A 24,075-nucleotide genomic window follows, 5' to 3' on the forward strand; every position below is an offset into this window, starting at 1 on the left:
TGCATGCAGAAGGACAGTGGTTTGAATCCCGGCATCCCATGTGGTCCCCCGAGCCTGCTAGGAGCGAATTCTGAGTACAGAGCCAGGAGTAACCCCTGAGTGCTGTTGAGTGACCCAAAACCCCCAAAAAAATTTCTGAGCGTAGTGCCAGGAATAACCCCTGAGTGCTACTGGGTGTGACCCCAAAACAAGAAAAAAAAAAGAGAAAGGAAGGAAGGAAGGAAGGGAGGGAGGGAGGGAGGGAGGGAGGAAGAAAAGAGAGAAAGGAAGGGAGGAAGGGTCTATTTTATTAATCAACAATTAAATGCAAATAATGTAGTATCCTATTTCTAACATGTTAGCTAAAATTAAAAGAATTGTTGATAAGAAAGTTTGCTTTAAGAGCATTAAAAATGGGCCCGGAGAGATAGCACAGCGGTGTTTGCCTTGCAAGCAGCCGATCCAGAACCAAAGGTGGTTGGTTCGAATCCCGGTGTCCCATATGGTCCCCCGTGCCTGCCAGGAGCTGTTTCTGAGCAGACAGCCAGGAGTAGCCCCTGAGCAACGCCGGGTGTGGCCCAAAACCAAAAAAAAAAAAAAAAAAAAAGAGCATTAAAAATGTCTGAACTATGGGCTAGAGTGATAGCACTCTGGGTAGGATGCTTGCCTTGCATGTAGCTGAACCAGGTTCAATGCCTGGCAGAAATTTCCTCAAAGAAGAAATACAAATGGCCAAAGGCACATGAAAAAATACTCCACACATCACTAATTATCAGGGAGATGCAAATCAAAACAACTATGAGGTACCATCTCACGTCACAGAGATTGGCGCACATCACAAAGAATGAGAACAAGCAGTGTTAGCGGGGATTTGGAGAGAAAGTAACTCTCATTCACTGCTGGTGGGAATGCCGTCTAGTCCAGCCTTTTGGAAAACAATATAGATATTCCTCAAAAAACTGGAAATTGGGCCAGAGATATAGCATAGTGGTAGGCTGTTTGCTTGAGATGTAACTAATTCGAATGGTGGTTCGAAACCCAGCATCCCATACGGTCCCCTGAGCCTGCCAGGGGAAATTTCCAAGTGCAGAGCAAGAAGTAACCCCAAAGTGATTTGGGGTGTGACCCAAAAACCAAAACAAAAAACCCTGGAAATTGAGCTCCCATATGATCCAGCAATAACACTTCTAGGGATATACCCTCGAAACACAAAAACAAAAAACAAAAATGCCCTCTGCATGCCTATGTTAATTTAAGCGCTATTTACAATAGTCAAAATCTGGAAACAACCCAGATGCCCGACAACAGTTGAATGGCTAAAGAAACTGTGGTACATATACACAATGGAATACTATGCAGCTGTCAGGAAAAAAATGAAGTCATGAAATTTTCCTATACACGGATGGACATGGAAACTATTATGCTGAATGAAAGAAAAAAGTCAGAGGGAGAAAGATAGATATAGAATAGTCTCACTCATTTGTGGGATTTAAGAAAAATAAAAGACTTTATTGTAATAACACCAAGAGACATAGAGATGAGGACTGGAAGGATAGGCCCACAATATGAAACTTACTACAAAGAGTGTTGAGCACAGTTAGAGAAATAACTACATTAACAACTATCCTGACAATGGTAGTGAGAGAAATAGAATACCTGTCTCCAAGATAGGCGGGGAGTGGGAGAGGAGAGAGATAGAGGGTATTAGTGGCGAGAAGGTTGTACTGGTGAAGGGGTATACTTTTTATGATTGAAACTCAACTACAAACATGTTTGTAATCATGGTGCTTAAATAAAGATATTATTAAAAAATATGTAAAAATGAGCAGAAAAGACAGGCTGTATCATAGCTGGAAGCTAGTGCAAGGCCTTTTAAATCAGAGGACAGAATGAATCTTACAAATCACTGGCAGAGGCCCTCAAGCAAATCCATTCTGAATCTCCTATTTCTGGCAGCAGAGAACTTAGAAAGCCCTTTCCTCTCAGTTCCAGCTCAGGGATAAAAGGAACTCTTGGCTTGGACACAGCCTCCAGTGCTGTGATAATCCCTGAGCTCAGCTTGTGCTCCTTCTCACGTGGCCTGGAGTGTAATTCAAGCTGGGCCCCAGACCCAGAGGCCTCTTTTCCCCCTCAGAGGAGGGCACCTCTCGGCTCCAGAGCTGTGAGAACATGGTAAATGGCAAGCCCTGGGTTGCTCACATGATTCTTGCCTTTCATTTTTTTTTTGGCTTGTCTGTTTGGGGTCACACATTATTGTGTGCTCAGGACTGATTCCTGGCTCTGCTCTCAGGAATCACTCCTGGTGGGGCTCAGGGGACAATACATGGTATAGGGGACTGAACCTAGGTCTGTGGTTGTTTAAGTGCTTTCCCTGCTGTACTACCTACTATCTCTCCAGCCCGATTGGTGTTTTAATCCATACACACTTGTGCTATTTTAACATTTTAAGAAGGTTTCAAGTTGCCTACATGGAGAGATCAAAGTTGTTTCCAAGCTTCTGACTTGTATTTTTTGGTGTGCAGGGGGTTCTATCTAGTGATGCTTAAGAGAACACATGGTGCTGAGTATCAAGCCCGGGGCTTACACAAACAAACCATAAACTGCAGTCTTTTAATAAATATCCCCAGGGGTCAGAGAGATAGCATGGAAGTAAGGTGTTTGCCTTGCATACAGAAGGTGGGTGGTTTGAATCCTGGCGTCCCATATAGTTCCCTGAGCCTGCCAGGAGAGATTTCTGAGCACAGTGCCAGGAGTAACCCGAGTAATGCCGGGTGTGACCCAAAAACCAAAAAAAGAAAAAGAAAAAAAAAAAGAAATGTCCCCAGCCCTCAAGCATTTTGAGAAACATCAGTGGAAGAGCTGGACTTCCAGTGTTGTACTTAACATATTGATATATTGATATGACTATACATGTTATATACCACATTTATTTCAAGTTTTGCTATTAAAATTAATTTTTATTATTAAGCATGTATCTGTGGATGTAACTTCTAGATTTTAATTGTAACTTTTGGAGGAAGGTTTGGGCCACACCCAGCAGTGCTCAGGAGTTACTATTACTGGCTGTGTGCTCAGAAATCGCTCCTGGCAGGCTCAGGGGACCGTAAGGGATGCCGGGGATTGAACCTGGATCCATCCCGGGTTTGTGTGCAAAGTAAACACCTATTACTCTGGCACTTAAATGTAACATTTCTGGGGGTGGGACTAGTGTTTGTGCTGCAGTCTGCAGTATTTACATGTGATCCCTGGCAGTGCTTATGGGACCAAATATGCTGGGCATCGTACCAGGTTACAGCAGCCATGCTGCAAAGCTTTACCTCCAAAGTCTTGGGTTTTTATTTTTATTTAATTTTGTTTTTGCGGTCACATCTGACGGTGCTCAGTGGTTGCTCCTGGCTCGGCACTCAGAAATCACTCCCAGCTGCACTCGGGATCAGGGGCTCAAACCCAGTTTGGCCACATGAGAGACAAAAGTTTAAACCACTGTACTATCACTTTGGCCCCAGTTTTAGATTATTATAAAACTGTGGTTTACTAAGTTGCTCATAATACAATCATTTTAGGCATTAAATGTTCAAACACCAATCCCACCACTGGTGTGACCTTCCTTTCACCAGTGTCCCCAGTTTCCCACCTACCACCCCAGCCCAACAATTTGCAGCTACACATTTACTTCAGATTGTGTTACAACACAAAGGAAAATAGGATGATCAAAACTTAGATTGATATGGGTCGTTTCATAATAATCATTGCATCTCTCAATGGTGTAATGAAAGTCATTATCTAAGAATAAAGATTCACTGGGCTGTAGTTGGTGTTAGTTGAGCCTCTTGGTTACCTTTTAGAGTCACTGAGCCTGCTGGTCTTTTATGCAACATTCCCATCAGATTTGCTGTGATCCTACTGGTCTGACATAACTATAACATTTTGTGGCCACATGGTCCAGGATTATAGATATGGAACAAATTCGGTGGCTTGGCAGTTTGATAAAGTTAAACTGTCAGAGGATGTTGAGTTTGGCTGTGGGCTGCTGTGCCTTCATAAAGAAAGGGAATCTGCCCATCTTCATTTGAAAAGGCCCCAAGTTTTCAGCCCAGACCTAACTACCTGGGGCGAGTCGGTGGTCATCATTTTCTTTTGGAACTTGGTGGAGGGGCAAGGCCATTTATTTTGGTGGTAAGATGGCCCCAGTTTCCAACATTTAAAATGTTCTTTTGGGGAAGGTAATTTGGGGGAGAAGTAGGGGAAACACTGAGACAATGGTGAAGGAGGTGGTGCTGGAACGTTGCATGCAAGAAATCCTATTATTAGCAGTACCTAAAATAATCATGGTATCTAAAATAATGTTAAAAAAGAAGTTTTTGAGTCAGATTAATGGCTCAATGGGCTGGAGAGAGAGCATGTTTTACATGTGGGAGATCAGGGTTCAATACCCTGTATAGTATAAGTATCATTGGGAGCAACCCCAAACACAGAATTGGATATAACCCCTAAAAGTTGCTGACTAACAGAAAGGGGGAACAAAATCCCAACAACTACAAAACTAAAGCATCTTGTGGCACGGTCTTGTTAGACACAGTTCTGAGAAACCTTAAGAAGACTTCTGACGACTGATACACATATGAGAGAGCAGAGAACTGGGGTTAAGAAGAAACAGAGTTTACAGAGCTAGAGAGTGAGCTCAAAGGGTCGGGCATGTGCTTTGCATGCAGGAAGCATTGCTGGAAGTCACTGCTGACCACAAATCTGGGAACAGACCCTAAGCTCTGTTGAGAGTGGCCCTAGCCCAAAACCAACCAACTGAAACAAAACACAACTCAGAAACAAGAGTTAAAGAAAAACTGGGGTGGGGGGGTGGGGAGAGAGAAACTGGGGAGGACCCTCTTTCAGTGGTGCTGGGGATCATTTCCTGAGCATGTGCTCAGGTGTTTTTCGTTCTGTTTTGCAGTGCAGGATCTCATATAGGACAGGCAAGTCTATACAGCTGAGCAACATTGCTGGCCCTGCTCCAGCCCTGAAAAGCCAGATCCTGGCCTCCAAAGATAGAGACTTTCAAAAAAGTCCATGACATTTTCCATGTTTCTTATCTGAAAATAAGGAGATTAAAAAACAGTTACAATAGGGTCCCGGAGAGACAGCACAGCGGAGTTTGCCTTGCAAGCAGCCGATCCAGGACCTAAGGTGGTTGGTTCGAATCCCGATGTCCCATATGGTCCCCCGTGCCTGCCAGGAGCTATTTCTGAGCAGACAGCCAGGAGTAACCCCCGAGCACCGCCAGGTGTGGCCCAAAAACCAAAAAGAAAACAAAACAAAAACGGTTACAATAAAATCTTAACAGACTGAGAAAAAAATTAGAGCAGAAGTAATTATAAAGCAGCTCTGAATTGGAGGCAACCATAATGCCTAAAGTTATATTAAGGCATCTACAGGTTCAGAAACTTTCTAAATGAAGATGGAGTAAGATAAACTAGATTTTATCTAAGATGAAAACCTTGGGCTGGAGAGATAGGGCGTTTGCCTTGTAAGCAGCTGACCCAGAACCTAAGGTGGTGGTTCTTTTTTTTTTTTTTTTTTGGTTTTTCGGGCCACACCCGTTTGATGCTCAGGGGTTATTCCTGGCTAAGCGCTCAGAAATTGCCCCTGGGTTGTGGGGACCATATGGGATGCCGGGGAATCGAACCGTGGTCCTTTCCTTGGCTAGCGCTCGCCTCTAGCGCCACCTCGCACCTCGCCGGCCCCAAGGTGGTGGTTCTAATCCTGGCATCCCATATGGTCCCCCGGGCCTGCAAGGAGTGATTTCTGAGTGTAAAGCCAGAAGTAACCCCAGATCGCTGTCGAGTGTGACCCAAAAACCAAACCAAACCAAACAAACAAAAAAGACTAAAACCTTGAGAGCTAGAGAGATAATAGAGCAGTTAGGGTACTTGCCTCGCACATAGTGGATCCGAGTTCTATCTCTGGTGTTCCAGAGGGTCCCCTTAACCTGCCAGGAGTGATGACTGAGCACTGTCAGATGTGGCCCAATACCCACCCCCCAGAAAAGGCTAAAACTACGAAGGCGTGCAGGAAGGTATAGGGAAGTTTAAGGAGAGAAGCTAAACATCAGGAAATGTACAAGATGCTGAGCACATACATGAATGGAAAAGAAACAGGCAGTAAAAGCCCAAGGAGAGGCAGAAAAGTGCAATATCAGAACAGATGCAGATCAAGGGGTTGGCAGACAGCTCAAAGGGCAGACCATACGCCAAGCATGTGCATGGCCAAAAGTTCCATCCTGGCCCAGTCCCCACTGTAGTCTGCTACCCAACCATGCTGTAACTGCTGAGATGAGGCATGGACTTGATAAAATAACAAATAAAATTTAGATAAAGAAACAACTGGGGCCAAAGCTTGCTTGCATTGCAGGCGGCCCATCTGGGTTCGATCCTTGGTGTCCCGTATAGTCCCCAACCACCTCCAGGAGCGATTCTTGAGTGCAGCGCCAGAAGTGACTTGAGTATTGCTAGGTGTAGCCCAAAACCCAAAATTAGTTAATCACTCCCCACCCAAATGGAAAGCAAGCTTATTGGCAGTGGTTAAGAATCACTTCTGGGGGCTGGAGAGAGCACAGCAGCGTTTGCCTTGTGAGCAGCCGACCCAGGACACAAGGTGGTTGGTTCAAATCCCGGTGTCCTGCATGGTCCCCAGCTCCACCCCCCCCCATTGCCTGCCAGGAGCTATTTCTGAGCAGATAACCAGGAGTGACCCCTGAGCACCGCCTGGTGTGGCCCAAAAACCAAAAAAAAAAATTACTCCTGACGAGGCTCAGGGAACCACATACAGTGCCAGGCATTGATCACAGGTCTGTTGTATGCAACAAGCATATTTTTTAGGGGCTGGAGCGGTGGTGCAGCGGTAGGGCGTTTGCCTTGCATGTGCCTGACCTAAGACAGACAACAGTTCAATTCCCTGGCATCCCATATGGTCCCCCAAGCCAGGAGGAATTTTTGAACGCATAGCCAAGAGTAACCCCTGAGCGTCATCAGGTGTGGCCCAAAAACCGGAGGGGAGGGGGAGGCATATTTTTCAAAAACTTATTTTTTGGTTCTTGGGCCACAATGGAATGTGTTCAGGTCTTACTCCTGGTAAGATGATATGAAATTCTGGGAATTGAGCACAGGCCAGCAGCATACAAGGCAAGTGTCCTACCTGCTCACTCTCTCTCTGGTCCCCTTCTTATCTTTTTTTTTTTTTTGGTTTTTGGGCCACACCCGGCGGTGCTCAGGGATTACTCCTGACCCTGCTCATAAATCACTCCTGGTAGGCATGGGGGGGGTCATATGGGATACCGGGATTCGAACCACTGTTGGTGCTGGGTCGGCCACTTGTAAGGCAAATGCCCTACCACTATGTTATCTCACCAGCCCCGGTCCCCTTCTTTTTCTTTTCTTTTCTCTTCTTTTCTTTTCTTCTCTCTCTCTCGGTTCCCTTCTTTTTCTCTCTCCTCTCCCCTCTCCCCCTACCTCTCTCCCCCCCCCCCCCATGGGACTCTATGGGATGTCAGAGATTGAACCAGGATGGTCACATGCAAAGCAAATGCCCTACCTGCTCTACTATCTTTCCAGCTCCTCCAGTCCTTTTCTTTTTCTTTTAAAACCTAAAAACAATGAAGGAAAAAAAAAAAAAAGAAAAAGAAGAAAAAAAAAAAAAAAGGAAAACAAAACAAAAAAAAAAACTAAAAACAAGGAAGTCAGAGAGATAGCATGGAGGTAGGGTGTTTTGTCTTACATGCAGAAAGACCGTGGTTCGAATCCCAGCATCCCATATGGTGCCCTGAGCCTGCCAGGAGCGATCTCTGAGCATAGAGCCAAGAGCCAGGAGTAACCCCTGAGCGACGGCCTGTGTGATCCAACAACAACAACAACAATAACACCAAAACAATAAAAACCAAAAAAAAAAAAAAAAAAAAAAAGACCTAAAAAAACAAAACTCAACAAACCAAAAATCCATGTCCAAGTTCACTGGCTACATAATAATACAGTCTAATTTACGGTGGCTCAGTGGATATGACACTTGCCCAGATGTGAGCCAGTCGCTAAAAGAGAATATTTATTATTTGGTCACCATCGTAATCGTCATCACTGTTATTTTTCCCCCTAAAGGAGAAGGCGTATGCATCTCTTTGCCATCCTCAAAGATTATTCAATTGCAGGTATGAACATAATCACCCCCTGCATTTCTGATCTTCTTGTATTTTTATAATAACTCTCTAGGCTGAGGTGACAAAGGTGAGCAGAAATGGAAATACGGAGATGAACAGAGGACCAAATCATTTTAAATCTAGCTTCTCTCTTTTTTGTCTCTGCCAGCCAACAGTTTTACCTTTCCCATTGATTTAACGAGAAAAGAATGACTTGAAAGACACACTTTAAAAAAAAAGTGCTTTTCCTTTTCATTACCGTGGCTGGTTCACAGACGCCTCTGCTGCCCTGGCCTAGAGATGAACCATAACCAAGACTGAGAGAGCCTGCTGGGGAGGAGGGGAGAGTCTTCCTTCCTGTAATCCTTTGAGGGGTCCCTAGCAGAAGGTCCTGACTTTATGCGACTGGAAAATGAAGATCGGTTTCCAAAAGGAATGCTTTACTCTTTAAACACAACTGTCAATGTTCCAAGTGCTCTGGAATTTATCTACGTCTGAAATTCAGCCAATTTTTTTTTCCAGTTTCAGGGTCACATCCAATAGTGTTCAGGGGCTATTCCTGGCTCTGTGTTCGGAAGTAACCCCTAAAGGGTGCTGTAGGACCCTTATATGTGGTGCCAGGAATTCAAATAGGTTTGGAAAAATGAGACGTAAGTAACCAACTTCCTGTATGATCTTTCTGGCCCTATGTTGAATTTTATTTTTATTTTATTTTCTGGGAACACTCAGTGATGCACAGAGATTGCTCCTGGCTCTGTGCTCAGGAATCACTCCTGGCAGGGCTCAGGGTTTATCTAGGGTACTGGAAATCAAATTTTCGTCAGGTAGTTGTGTGTGCAAGGCAAGTGTCCTACCCACTCCAGCCCCTGTGCTGAGAATTTTACAAGATGAAGAAAGCTTCAGAACAGGCTGAGTAAGTAAAGCCTAGGCCTGACAATGCCATGACCAACTACTACTCTTAGGAGCTGGAAAGAGAGTACTTGCCTTGCACGTGGCTGACCTGGTTTGATTCCTGGAACCCCATATGATGCTTGTGAGCCCTGCCAGGAGTGAGCTTGAGCCTCTTCAGTTATGGCCCCCAAACAAACAAAAACCTCACTTTAGATTTAAAACAAAAACAAAGCCCCCATCTTATTCATTTTATGTAGAACATTTTCAAATTTTATTGCTCTCATTTAAAAATGTATTGCCTTTAATAAAATGTAACACAATCTAAATGTTATTGCTTTTATCCTATTTTTATTTATTTGCTTTTGGGCCACACTTGGCTGTGCTCCAGGCTTAATCCTGATGGGGTGGGCTGCATATACGGCAAGTGTTCTGCCCCCTGGTAATCTCTCTCTGATCCGTAGAACATTTTTCCAGTAGTAAATATAGCTCAATAGAGAAACTAAAAAAATCCACGGGTTAACCTAATAATAATCACTGTGAAGACCTTCATGGAGACAGACAGTTGTCCGTGTTCCAGCACCAACAGAACGGCAGGACGAGTGTGGGTGCTGAAGCCAGACAAGCCAGTCCCAATCTAACCATGAGCTCTGAGCACACTGAGCTGGGTACAATCTGGGCATAATTTGTTGGAACAAAACATCTAACCAGATTGAAGCTCAGCTTGTTCTCACCTGTGAAATGTGGTAACTTCAGTTCCTATCTCAGGATCTGAGGAGGATTAAGTGTGGCAACACAGATAGAATGCTTAGTTTGACAGGGAGTTAATGTACACCCAGGAGTGTCCCTATTTCTACTCTGAGACACACTTTCCCCTCCCCCCAAATGGCTTCATATTATGGTCCATACTATTTTAGAACCTTCAGAGTGTTGTTGCAAACAAGTTCCTGTATTAGCAAATACCTTCAAGCTATGGATACATAGATTCCCCAGTACAGCTACAGGTGGTAGTTCAGCAGAGGTTGCCATTCTTTTAGCACATGGCGTCACTACTGTGAGCACAGATGGAGGAACATGAAATCAGCAAATGATGCAGAGAAAGGCAAGCATCTTCCCAACTGCCAGGGGCTGACGATGTGCTCTGGCAGTTCTGCAGCAAGGGTGGAACTAAGCAAAGCCATGCAGGTCCTCCCCACTTTTCTGGGAAGGCTAAATGTGAGTGTGAGTAGGCAGAATCAACAGATAAATAATCCATGAGGAGGAAGAACACAAAACAAAAAGTGGCGAGGAGAAGCCAGGAGTCTGGGAAAAGATGAGAAGAAAAAGCTCTTCTGGGCTGGGGCATTAGCAGAGCGGGTAAGGTGTTTGCCCTGCTATGAGGCTGATCCAGATTCAATCCTTGGCACCCCATATGGTTCCCTGAGCATCACCAGAAATGGTTGATTCTTGAGTGCAAAATCAGGAGTACAATCCTGAACACTGCTGAGTGTGGCCCCAAAACCAAAAAGAAAAAAAAAGCAATAATAATATATTAAGTTTATAAATAAAAGATTTGAATACCTTCAATTTTACTAGCCTACATGTTATTTAAAAACCCTTTTAAGGGACTATGAAGAGGATTGGGATAATTCCATGGTAGAGGCCTGCCTTACAAGTCTGAAACTAAATTCAATCCATGGCACCACCCCACATACAAAATGGGATTTCCAGAACCATCATAAAATGTGCAACCTCCAGCACACTGCAACCAGGATCTGCGCAACTTCTGGTCATTGCAACAACAAAAAGGGAAGAGAGATTAAAAAAAAAAAAAAAAACCATGAGTATAAAAATCTATGCTTAGAAAAAGAGCAATAGGGGCCGGAGAGAGAGCATGGAGGTAGAGCATTTGCCTTGCATGCAGAAGGACAGTGGTTCGAATCCCAGCATCCCATATGGTCCTCCGAGCCTGCCAGGAGCGATTTCTGAGCCTACAGCCAGGAGTAACCTCTGAGCACTGCCGTGTGTGACCCAAAAACCAATTAAAAAAATAAAAAAAAAAAAAGAGCAATAGATGTGAAAATTAAGTTTTAGAGTGTATATTTTTAAAAGTTGTAGCATTTGGGGCCGGGCGGTGGCGCTGGAGGTAAGGTGCCTGCCTTGCCTGCGCTAGCCTAGGATGGACGGCGGTTCGATCCCCCCCCCCCTCCCCGGCGTCCCATATGGTCCCCCAAGAAGCCAGGAGCAACTTCTGAGCGCATAGCCAGGAGTAATCCCTGAGTGTCACAGGGTGTGGCCCAAAAACCAAAACCAAAACAAAAACAAAAAAAAGTTGTAGCATTTTAATTTTGGCCTTATTGAGTCTTTCAGTAAATCTCTATTCACTCTTGGTGGGGAGGCACAAGCCACAACTACATTTGGCAGTTGTGTACAAAGGTGGCCATTCCCAGCAGCCATGGGGGACCCTGAGGTACTGGGGAGTGAATTCAGGCATGCACCCTAGCTCTTTGAGCTATCATCCCCTGACCCCCAACATTTCTCCATCCTTATGCCACAAGCACTTTAGTCCAACCTCTCCCTTTACCTGCAGAAAGGATAGTATGTCACCTCCAGCAAACAGATGGCTAGGCAGGTGCTCTGTATCCTTTCCTGCTCCTTCATTGCACTCCTCTCATCTATTTTTGTTTGTTTGTTTGTTTTGATTTTTGAGTCACACCTGGCGGCACTCAGGAGTTGCTCCTGGTAGGCTCGGGGGATCATATGGGATGCTGGGATTTGAACCCAGGTCTGTTTTGTGTTGGCTGTGTTCAAGGCAAACACCTTACCGCTATGCTATCGCTCTGGACCCTCTCTCATCTAGTTTTACCTTAGCAGCGATTATATAAACCAGGGACGATTCTATCACAATCTGCCAAAATAACAACTATCAACTTTTCTAGAGACCAAAATTGAATTCAAAATGCTCTACAGGGGCTGGAGAGATAGCATAGCGGTGGGGCATTTGCCTTACACGTGGCAGACCCAGGACGGACTTGGGTTCAATTCCAGGCATCACATATGGTCCCCCGAGCCAGGAGTGATTTCTGAGAGCATAGCCAGGAGTAACCCCTGAGCGTCACTGGGTGTGGCCCAAAAATAAAACAAACAAACAAACAAAATGCTCTACAATGGTAGACTAGGAAGATTCCAGCCCAACCCCTCAACTAAAGCAAGCAGCAAGGCTTCACACAAAATTCTGAACTTCTATTCTAGAATCACACCTCTGTTTCTGCTCTCCCCACAACCTGTCTGAATCCATGAACTACTATGGCAACTCTGTGGAACACCATTTTGTCTTGGTTACCTTAGAACCGATACTGGCCAACTGGATTAAAATTAGAACTATGTGATTTAGGCCCACCAATTGGTCCTAGCATACTGATTGGACAGTCAAACCTTTGTGATTCTCGATAAAGAACCAGACAAAGATAATAGAAAACATATATTGGTTTCTGCTCTGGGCTGCTGCACTAGAGCTCCTGAAACCCTTCTAATTCCCATAAGATAATGAGGATCATCTTTGGCTATAGAATTTGGTCTTTTCTGCTTATGTGTTTTTGGCCCATACCTGGAACTGCTTAGTCTTACTCCTGGCTCTGCACTCAGAGATGACTTTTGGCTATACTCGGGGGACAATATGGGATGCTGGGGATTGAACCAGGTTCAGTCGCGTGAAAGGCAAATGCCTTACCCTCAATACTATCACTCTGGTCCTCAATTTAGTCTTTGATGTAGTTTCCGATGTTCTTGCAATTTCCTGTGACAGGACTATGTTCTTCTACTAGGGAAGATCTTAGTGGTTTCCTGATGGCATCAGAATGAGGAAAGGTGGAGCCACAGAGATGCTTCAACAGATTGACTGTACATGTTCTGCATTTGGGAATCCTAATCCACTTCATTCCATGGTCCCTGGACTACAGAACCAAGAGTAGCCCCCAGGACCATCGGATGTGGTCCAAACCCCTTCAATTAAAATAAAACAAGGGCCAGAGAGATAGAATGGAGGTAAGGTGTTTGCCTTGCACTCAGAAGGATAGTAGTTCGAATCCTGGCATCCCATAAGTCCCGTGAGCCTGCCAGGAGCGATTTCTGAGCCTAGAGCCAGGAGTAACCCCTGAGCGCTGCCAGGTGTAACACAAAACCCCCCCCCCCCCCCAAAAAAAAAAACATAACAAGGGGCCGGAGAGATAGCATGGAGGTAATGCCTTTGTCTTGCATGCACAAGGACGGTGGTTAGAATCCCGGCATCCCATATGGTCCCCTGAGCCTGTCAGGAGCGATTTCTGAGCGTAGAGCAGGAATAACCCCCCAAATCCTCCCCCACCCAAAAAAAGAATGGTTATTGGTTAATAGAAAGAAGAATCCATAATAAGGAGTATAGAATTTCAGCCTTATCCTGGGAAGGGATGAATAGAGGCTAATGACCGTCATTAATTTGTGATCAACCTCAAAGCCCCGTAAAAATCCCATCAGCACAGGGTTTATAGAGTTCCCGGCAAACATACCCATTCTGGGAGGGTGATGGCACACTTCGACTCCACAGGAACGCTCCTGCAGTTGGGGCCTTCCCAGAAATTCACTGTCTTCATCTAGCTGTAATCTCAATTCTTTTTCGTTTTTTTTTTTTTTTTTTTTTTTGGTTTTTGGGTCACACCCGGCAGCGCTCAGGGGTTACTCCTGGTTCCACTCAGAAATTGCTCATGGCAGGCTCGGGGACCATATGGGACGCCGGGATTCAAACCACCGACCTTCTGCATGTGAGGCAAACGCCTTACCTCCATGCTATCTCTCCGGCCTCTCGTATCTTTTTTTTTTTAAATAAACTAGCAAACACAATTGGTTCTATGAGTTCCCTGAGCTTCTCTAGCACATCAAACCCTAGCTAATGCATTTTTGGGATCTCCCATCTAATGGATTGATCAGAGCTGAAGTGATGGTTCAGTGGGTAAGGCACTTGCCTTGCACAGAGAAGAATTAGGTTCAATCCTCAGCATCCCATCAGGTCCTCTGAGCCCACCAAGAGTGACTCTAAGTGCACAGCCAGGAATCTTGAGCACGGTCAGGTGAGATCTAACAACCCCGCCTTGTCCAAACAAACAAAACCCAAATAAAGTATTGGTCAGAACACAAGAGAGAACTAGGCTTACAACTGGAGTCTAGGGGCTGGAGCAATGGCGCGTGCTTTGCACGTGCTAATCTAGGATGGACCACGGTTCAATTCCCTGGCATCCCATAGGACAATGGGTAGAATGCTTGCCTGGCACAGGGCTGGCATGGTTTGAACCCTGGCATTCCATATATGGTCCCTATACCAGCCAAGAGTAAGACCTAGGCATTGCTGAGTATAATCCAAAACAAACAAACCAACAAATGAAAACAAGCAACAGCAACAGGGGGAAAAAAAGCTACTGGGTGTGGCCAAAAAGAACACAAAAACAAAAACATTTAAATTGGTGCTGGAGAGTACAATGGATAGGGCACTTGCCCACTTGCCGTGCATGCAGCTGAACCAGGTTTGATCCCTGGCATTCTGTAGGGTCCTAAGCACTATCAGTTGTGATTCCTGAGCACAGATCCAGAGTAAACCCTGGGCACTGTCCAAAAAAAACCAAAAACAAACAACAACAACAAAACCAGAACAAGAACAAGCAGTAGCAACAAACATTTCCTTGTAGGACAGACTGAGCATGGGGGTGGGGGGGACACAAAAACCATCCTTCACACTGGGTGTCTAGAAGTATCAGAGAAAACAAACAGTAGGAAGGAAGGACTAGATTTTACACAGAAAGGAAAATACTTAGTCATTCTTCCCATGGACCCTTAGGCCTAGGAAGACCAAGTATAGCGTCTGTCCCTCAGTGGCCTGCACTTCATGCACACCTCATTATCCTGGCTCAGTAAGAAAGTGGATCAATTTTACAACAGTAACAATGCCTACTGGGCTGCAGAGATAGTTCAAAGGACTTAACTGCATGTTTGGCATGCTGAGGGCTGAGTTCAGTCCCCAACACTGAATGGTCAACAACAGACAGGATCCCCAAGCACTGAGACAGAAGCAGCCGCACCCCACACTCGGCACTGCAGGCCCCAAACCAAACAAGGGGTGAAAAAAAAGGGGTCATTCACTCCTCTGTCAATAATGACCACTCTGTCCTCCCATAATCTGCATTTGGAACATTTCTGCAGGACTTTTGCTATTTATCCATTGCTCTATCAGAGGACTATATTAATTTCTGTGCACCTTCTTGAATGCTGGGCACGAGAAGGGAGAATTTACAATAAGAAACAAGGGGCTGGAACAATAGTACAATAGGTAGGGCACTTGCCAAGCATTTGCTGACCCAGATTTGATCCTCACTACCTCATATGGCCCCTGGAGCATCCCCAGGAGTGATCCCTAAATGCAGAGGAAGCCTGAGTAAACCCTGAGTACCACCAGTTGTGACAACCACCCTCAAAAAATGTAATTTTTCCCTCTAAAAGAAGAATTAAAACAGGTGTGTTCCCAAACAAACAACAAACAAAAAAGAAAACAATCTTTGTCTTATAATCTCACACCTAGCAGACAGATAATGAAATTTTTTTTGGCCACACCCAGCATGCTCAGGGGTTACTCCTGGCTATCTTCTCAGAAATAGCTCCTGGCAGGCACGGGGGACTATATGGGACACTGGGATTCGAACCAACCACCTTAGGTCCTGGATCGGCTGCTTGCAAGGCAAACGCCGCTGTGCTATCTCTCCGGCCCGACAGATAATGAAATTTAAGTCTTGTAGGCACTCACAGCTAGAAAATTAATCCTTAAGAATTTCAGGGGTGGAGCCAGAGAGATAGCATGGAGGTAGGGCATTTGCCTTTCATGCAGAAGGACAGTGGTTCGAATCCAGGCATCCTGTATGATTCCCTGTGCCTGTCAGGGGCGATTTCTGAGCCTAGAGCCAGGAATAACCACTAAGCACTGCTGGGTGTGACCCCCCCCCCCAAAAAAAAAAGAATTTCAGGGGTAATGCAGGGAAGGGAAGATTAGCCTAAAATATCTTTAGCAAGAACTCAAAAGAAATAGTTTGGGGCCCGGAGAGATAGCACAGTGGTGTTTGCCTTGCAAGCAGCCGATCCAGGACCTAAGGTGGTTGGTTTGAATCCCGGTGTCCCATATAGTTCCCCCGTGCCTGCCAGGAACTATTTCTGATCAGACAGCCAGGAGTAACTCCTGAGCACTGCCAGGTGTGGCCCAAATACCAAAAAACAAAAAAAGAAAAAATAGTTTGGATCTCTCCTAAATGTTATTTTTATGTTCCAGGAATCAGTCATTTTGTTAAGTTTTTTTGGCTATACCCAGCAGTGCTCAAGGGCTTGGGGGGGACCATGTAGTGATGGTGACTGAACCTTGTTTTCCAGTAGATAAAGCAAATACTCTTGTTCCATTAACTTACCTTCCCAACACACTACACAGTCTATATATAAGGAGATTGGGGGCTGGAGCGACAGCACATCGGGTAGGACATTTGCCTTGCATAGAGTTGATCTGGGTTTGGTTTAATAATCCCAATGGGGGGGCCGGGCGGTGGCGCTGGAGGTAAGGTGCCTGCCTTACCTGCGCTAGCCTAGGAGACGGACCGCGGTTCGATCCCCCGGCGTCCCATATGGTCCCCCAAGCCAGGAGCAACTTCTGAGCGCATAGCCAGGAGTAACCCCTGAGCGTTACCGGGTGTGGCCCAAAAAACCAAAAAAAAAAAAAAAAAAAATAATAATCCCAATGGTCCCTTGAGTATTGCCAGGAATGACTCCTGAGTGCAGAGCCAGGAGTAAACCCTTCACCGCTGGGTGTGCCCCCCCCCCCAAAAAAAAACCCCAAAACCAAAAACATAACTCTGGGGGTAGCATGGACATAGCATGGAGGTAAGGCGTTTGCTTTGCATGCAGAAGGATGGTGGTTTGAATCCCGGCATCCCATATGGTCCCCCGATCTGCCAGGAGTGATTTCTGAGCGTAGAGCCAGGAGTAACTCCTGAGCACTGGTGGGTCTGACCAACCCCCCCCCCCCAAATAAAACAAAAACATAAGAACCCTGGGAAATTAAACTACTTGTAAATTTTTCTACAGCTCTAAAATATTGCTTTTTTAAACAGGATTATTGCAACCTGAAATAAATGTTTGTCAACTAGATTCCTATTTCTCTCCAGAGGCCTGGGAATCAGTTTTGATTGCTCTAAAGTACTACCTATGTGTGCAAGAATATACCATGAGGGCTGAAGAAATAGTACAAAAGGTACTTGTTTTGCAAGCAGCTGACCTGGGCTTGATCTCCAGCATCTGATATGGTCCTCTAAAGTCTGCTAGGAGTGATTCCTGAGTGAGTAACCAGGAGTAAGTCCTGAACACTGACTACAGCATGTGGTTCAAAAACAAACAAACAAACAACACTTACCCCAGAGTTATGACATCTACATGAGATAATATTCGAATAGAGCATTTTGTCACTAAGGTTACTAAAGAATGTTAGTCCTTTCCCCTGGTTTTAAATGACAGTGTTTCTCATTTTACCAACCAAACAGGAAACTTTGAAGTAAGGGGATGAAGAACCAAGATTCTTGCTTATGGGGCATCTGTTAAGAGATGTGTGTTCATTCAGCAGTGGCCTGCTGCTCTAAAGGCAGGAGCCCTTCTGCAGGTCATACCTCCTCACAGACTTCTCGGACCGCCGCCACACTGGGCTCCTCCTCGGGCTCCATGCCTCCTCCAGGGACGATCCATCGGTCTGGATGTCTGCTACTGCTCACGAGCAGCACCTGAGTCACAGGGGAAGGGATGTGGTTACACGGGCAGTGACAGATTTGCAGAGACATTTTTGTACACATTCAGAATTTAAACACTGGAGCACATATACTCAGGACCTGTCTGCTGTCCATGCCTCTCCAAATCCCTCCAAATCCCCAAGATCACCTTTATTTGTGAGAAGAGCAGACCATGTGCTAGTAAAAGGGGAGGTGTCTGAGCCTTTTCCCCTTCAACTGGAAGCAGGTGTGTGTGTGTGTGTGTGTGTGTGTGTGTGTGTGTGTGTGTGTGTGTGTGTGTGTGTGTGTGTGTGTGTGTGTGTGTGTGTGTGTGTGTGTGCGCGCGCGCGCGCCTGGGGATCAAATTCCAGTAGATTCATACAAGGCAAGCACCCTATTTGTTATCACTTAAGTCCTCTCTCTGGTTTTCTGTCAGTTGAAAAGGTCATCCATCCGACACAAAGACTAGAATTTAAAAAATGTTCTAACACTTTCCTCTTTCCTGGCCATTTCTCAAGCTAACTTGAGGGTCTTACAGGTTTATGTACAATAAATAAATAAATAAATAAATAAATAAATAAATAAATAAATAAATAGAGGACTTATTCTAAACAACAAAAATACAAATAGCATTTCTCCAAAGAGAACAACAAATGGTCCACAAGCACACAAAAATATTCATTATCATCTGTCATCAGCAAAGTGCAAATGAAAACCAAGACGAGCTACCACCTGACACCCTTTAGAATGGCAATAATTTAAAAACAAGTACTGGCAAGGATGGCCGAAAAACTAGAACCTTAATATAATGCCAGCTTGTGAATGTAATTCACAACACTGCAGAAAACAATTTGGCAACTTTTCCAAAAGAGCCAGAGAGGACCCAGAGTGACAGTACTGCTGGCAGGGTACTCCATCTTGCACGCACTGACCCAAGTTTGATCCCTGGCATCCTAGATGATCACCTGTGCATTGCTAGGTGTGGTCCCCAGGACAGAGTAGGAATAAGTCCTGAACACCACTGGGTGTGGCACAAAAAACAAAGACAACAACAACGAAGAGCCAAAGAGAGTGTACAAAAGCTAAGGTACTTGCTTGAATCCCAGCATTGCAATATGGTCCCGAGCACTGCCAGGAGTGATTCTAGAGCCTAGAAGCAAGACTGAACTCTGGGTGTGGCCAAATGTCATCTACCCTCTTCAAATTAAATAGAAAATTAAACAGAGGGGCCAGAGATAACATGGAGGTAAGGCACTTGCCTTGCATGCAGAAGGACAGTGGTTTGAATCCCGGCATCCCATATGGTCCCCTGAACGATCCTGCCAGGGGAGCGATTTCTGAGCATAAAGCCAAAAGTAACCCCTGAGCACTGCTGGCTATGACCCAAAAATATAAACAAACAAACAAACAAACAGAAAATTACCGTAGGCCAGAGAGATAGCACAGCGGTAAGGTATTTGCCTTGCACGTGGCCAACACAGGATGAACCCCAGTTCAAATACCAGCAATACCGAGAATACTAGGAGCGATTTCTGAGTGCAAAGCCAAGAGTAACCCCTGAGCACCACCGGGTGTGACCCCAAAACCAAACCAAACAAACAAAAAGAGAAAATTATCATAGAAGCTAGCAATTCTCCCAGATGTGTACTCCAAACACAGCTTTCCTAACACATACAGAAGTATGCAGCAATACTATTCACAACAATAAAAAATGTGGAAACCAGCTAGTAGCTAATCAATAGGCGATGAAGGAAATAGGGACGGGGTGGGGGAGCAGACCATGCTTTGGAGACCTCCAGCTAGTTGAGCCTCTCTTCCTTTCTCCCGCCTGGGGGCCAGGTCCTCTGACAGTCTAGAGCACAGTGCAGGTAAGGGGGAAACTCCTGGCATCTAAGGCTAACGTTCTGGGTTATTCTCATTGGGCAAGGGTGCCAGAAAGGGTTGGGATGCATGCTGAGGGCCTGCAGGTGTTTTAGGTACCTCACTCTAGATACCTCAGGGTTTCTCAAGCACAGTGGGGTCTTAGATCTATACTGAGCCACAGGCCCACATAACCAGTCTGAGTACTGCTGGGCGTGGCCTCTGAGCACCACTGGGAAGAAACCTGTCCCATCCCAGAACAATTACTAAACTTGATTCTCTATAGCAATAATCTAGATTATGTGACATCCTAATGAGCAAATTATTTTATTTATTTATTTATTCATTTATTTATTTGCTTTTTGGGCCATATCAGTGCACTCAGAGTTTACTCCTGGCTATGTGCTCAGAAATCGCTCCTGGTCAAGCCCACCCAGGGACTCCCCCCACAAAAGAGAGAGAGAGAGAGAGAGAGAGAGAGAGAGAGAGAGAACGAAAGAAGAAAGGAAGAAAGGAAGGAAGGAAGGAGGGAGGGAGGGAGGGAGGGAGGAAGGAAGGAAGGAGGGAAGGAAGGAAGGAAGGAAGGAAGGAAGGAAGGAAGGGAGGGAGGGAGGGAGGGAGGGAGGGAGGAAGGAAGGAAGGAAGGAAGGAAGGAAGGAAGGAAGGAAGGAAGGAAGGAAGGAAGGAAGGAAGGAAGGAAGGAAGGAAGGAAGGAAGGAAAGAAGAAAGAAAGAAAGAAAGAAAGAAAGAAAGAAAGAAAGAAAGAAAGAAAGAAAGAAAGAAAGAAAGAAAGAAAGAAAGAAAGAAAGAAAGAAAGAAAGAAAGAAAGAAAGAAAGAAAGAAAGAAAAAGAAAGAAAATCGCTCCTGGCTTGGGGGACCATATGGGATGCTGGGAAATTGAACCTCGGTCCATCCTAGGTTAGTGTGTGCAAGGCAAACAGCCTACCGCCTGTGCCACTGCTCCGATATATATATTTTTATTTATTTGTTTCTTTGGGGCTACACCTGGTGATACTCAGGGGTTACTCCTGTCTACGAGCTCAGAAATTGCTCCTGGCTCAGGCGACCATATGGGACACCAGGGATCAAACCCAGGCCCGTCCTGGGTCAGCTGCGTGCAAGGTAAATGCCCTACCACTGTGCTATCACTCTGATCCCAAATCTATTTTAGACACAAAGACTCATTTCCAGAAAGCTGCATTCAATGACACATCTAACATGATCTCATTTCTAACAGTGCATTCACTAAGCCCTACAACACTGCCATCATTGTTAAGAGCTCCCAAGTGGCCCAAGCACCTATACGATCTGCTCTGTGTCATGCAAAATGACTCTACAGACAAGCCTCCTTTAACTGTGACCCTATTTCTTAAACACAATGGCCACATTCTTGGCCGGAGCACTAGTACAAGCAGGTAAGGTGCCTGGTTCGCATGGGGCTGACCCAGGTTGCATCACCAGCATCCTAAATGGTTCACCCAAGCTCCACCTGGAGTGATCCCTGGAGCAAGCAAGGACCATTGGGTGAGGCCCCCAAACAAAAACAAAAACAAAAAAAACCTACTATCCAAATTTTGGGAATTATTATCTGCACTTGTCTATTGTCCACATGAAGAGAAACACTAGGTTTGTTTGTTTGGGGCCATACCCAGTGGTGCTCAGGGGACCAACAGATCCCGGGGCCTCTTCATACAAGACCTTGCTCAGTCTTTTGAGCTCTCTCTAAACCCACAAGTTTAGTTTTACCAAAGAATCTTTTAAAAGCACAGCTGCCACAAGTTCTTGGACAATGACCCTATAAATGCTTACAAGATAAATAAAGTTCAACACGAGGTGAAATAAGTCATTCATAGTGAGGCTTTGCATTACAGTTTTATTTCCTTGGGTGGTTTTTTTTTTTTTTTTTTTGGTTTTTGGGCCACACCCGTTTGATGCTCAGGGGTTACTCCTGGGTATGCGCTCAGAAATCACTCCTGGCTTGGGGGGACCATATGGGATGCCGGGAGGGGGGGGATCGAACCGCAGTCCGTCCTACGTTAGCGCTTGCAAGGCACCTTACCTCTAGTGCCACCTTCCCGGCCCCTATTTCCTTGGGTTTTAAAGTCATTTTAAGACTTAGGTCCCCATCCACCAATATAGGAGGCTCAAAATACTTCTAAGTATTAATAATATCTAACAATAACATCTAATATTTGTAAGTTTTTCTTCTAAAAGGAAAAAGAATGGTAAGTAGTAAATTTACAAAATTTCTTATAAACATCCCTTCAAATGATCTAACTAAGCAGGGCGTTTGTTTGTTTATATATTTATTTATTGGTTTTTGGGTCACACCTGACTGCGCTCAGGGGTTACTTCTGGCTCTGTGCTCAGAAATCGCCCCTGGCAGGCTTGGGGATCATATGGGATGCCGGGACTCGAACCACCATCCGTCTGCATGTAAGGCAAACGTCCTACCTCCATGCTATCTCTCCGGCCCAAAATAATTGTTTTTTTTTTTCTTTTGGAGGTTGTTTTTGTTTTGTTTTGTTTTTGGGTCACACCTGGCAGTACTCAGGGGTTATTCCTGGCTCTATGCTCAGAAATTGCTCCTGGCAGGCTCGGGGGACCATATGGAATGCCGGGATTTGAACCAGCGTCTTTCTGCATGCAAGGCAAATGCCTTACCTCCACGCTAACTCTCCAGCCCACAGGGTGTTTACTTAAAAACATATTTTATTTCTATAAAAGAGGAAATTCCCTGGTCAGAATGAAGGAAAAAACACACTTGCTGTGTGAACAGATACTCAGTGGGGTTTTGAGACAACAAGATCCATTTTGTGGAGGGCGTGGAGTGCTGGGCCATGCCTGGTGATGTTCACGGCTTACTCCTGGCTCTGTGCTCATTGATAACGCCTAGCAGTGATTGGGACATCATGTATCATATCTGTGATGATAGGGATTTAACTGGGGCCAGCAGCATTCATGGCGAGCCTCTAACCCCCTGTACTATCGCTCCACCTACAGCAAAAGCATATTTTAAGAAATAGGGTCAGAACAACAGTACAGCGGTAGGGCATTTACCGTGCATGTGGCTGACCCAGTAGGATCTGGGTTTGATTCCCGGCTTCCCATATGGTCCCCTGAGCCTGCCAGGAGCAATTTCTGAGCGCAGAATCAGGAATAACCTGAGTGCCATTGGGTGTAGCCCCAACCCCTCCCTCCAATACATTATAAAGGTGCTAAAGCGATAGGGCACTTGCCTTGGATGTTGTCAGGCTGGATTCAACCCCCAGCACCCTATATTGTCACCAAAGCCGCCAGGAGTTATTTCTGAGCATAGAGCCAGAAGTAAGCCAAGTACTATGAGGTGTGGCCCAAAATAAAACAAAACAAAAAACATAAAAAGGCAGACACACATTATTATTATTATTATTATTATTATTACTATTTCCAGTTTTTGGACACACCCAGTGACGCTCAGGGATTACTCCTGGCTATGTGCTCAGAAATAGCTCCTGACGGGGCTGGAGAGATAGCTCGGCGGCGTTTGCCTTGCAAGCAGCCGATCCAGGACCATATGGTCCCCCGTGCCTGCCAGGAGCTATTTCTGAGCAGACAGCCAGGAGTAACCCCTGAGCACCGCTGGGTGTGGCCCAAAAACAAACAAACAAACAAAAAAAGAAATTACCCTGGGGCTGGAGAGATAGCACAGTGGTAGGGCATTTGCCTTGCACATAGCTGACCCAGGACGGTGGTGGTTCAACCAGGCGTCCCATATGGTCCCTGGTGTGTACCAGGAGTGATTTCTGAGCACAGAGCCAAGAGTAACACCTGAGCACTGCCACTGGGTGTGACCCAAAAAGAAAAAAAAAAGGAAAAGAAAAGAACAGCAATGAAAAGGAAAGGAAAGGAAAGGAAAGGAAAGGAAAGGAAAGGAAAGGAAAGGAAAGGAAAGGAAAGGAAAGGAAAGGAAAGGAAAGGAAAGGAAAGGAAAGGAAAGGAAAGGAAAGGAAAGGAAAGGAAAGGAAAGGAAAGGAAAGGAAAGGAAAGGAAAGGAAAGGAAAGGAAAGGAAAGGAAAGGAAAGGAAAGGAAAGGAAAGGAAAGGAAAGGAAAGGAAAGGAAAGGAAAGGAAAGGAAAGAAAAGAAAAGAAAAGAAATGAAATTATTCCTGGCAGGCTCAGAGGACCATATGGGATACTGGGGATATGAGGCAAACGCCCTATTGCTATTGCTTGGCCCCAACAGAAATCATTCTTAAGTATAATTTATAGGGGCCAGTGCCCTAGTATGACAAGTAGGGCTTTTTTGCCTTGCCCTCCACAAACAAACACAAGTAAATTTCTAAATGAAAGTATGGGGCCGGAGAGATAGCATGGAGGTAAAGCATTTGCCTTGC

The 24,075-nt window shown here is 45.2% G+C and overlaps 1 protein-coding gene across 1 annotated transcript in view; it reads right to left on the reverse strand.

The window, feature by feature from the left end:
- Nucleotides 1–24,075, reverse strand: part of NUDT3 (nudix hydrolase 3) — a 102,398-nt gene that overhangs the window by 21,849 nt on the left and 56,474 nt on the right. The window contains exon 2 of the mRNA XM_049765290.1: nucleotides 17,743–17,853. Within this exon, the coding sequence (XP_049621247.1) occupies nucleotides 17,743–17,853 (111 nt within the window). The remainder of the gene's footprint in view (nucleotides 1–17,742; nucleotides 17,854–24,075) is intronic.

This window comes from Suncus etruscus, chromosome 18 (genome assembly GCF_024139225.1).
Source record: "Suncus etruscus isolate mSunEtr1 chromosome 18, mSunEtr1.pri.cur, whole genome shotgun sequence".
NCBI lineage: Eukaryota > Metazoa > Chordata > Mammalia > Eulipotyphla > Soricidae > Suncus > Suncus etruscus.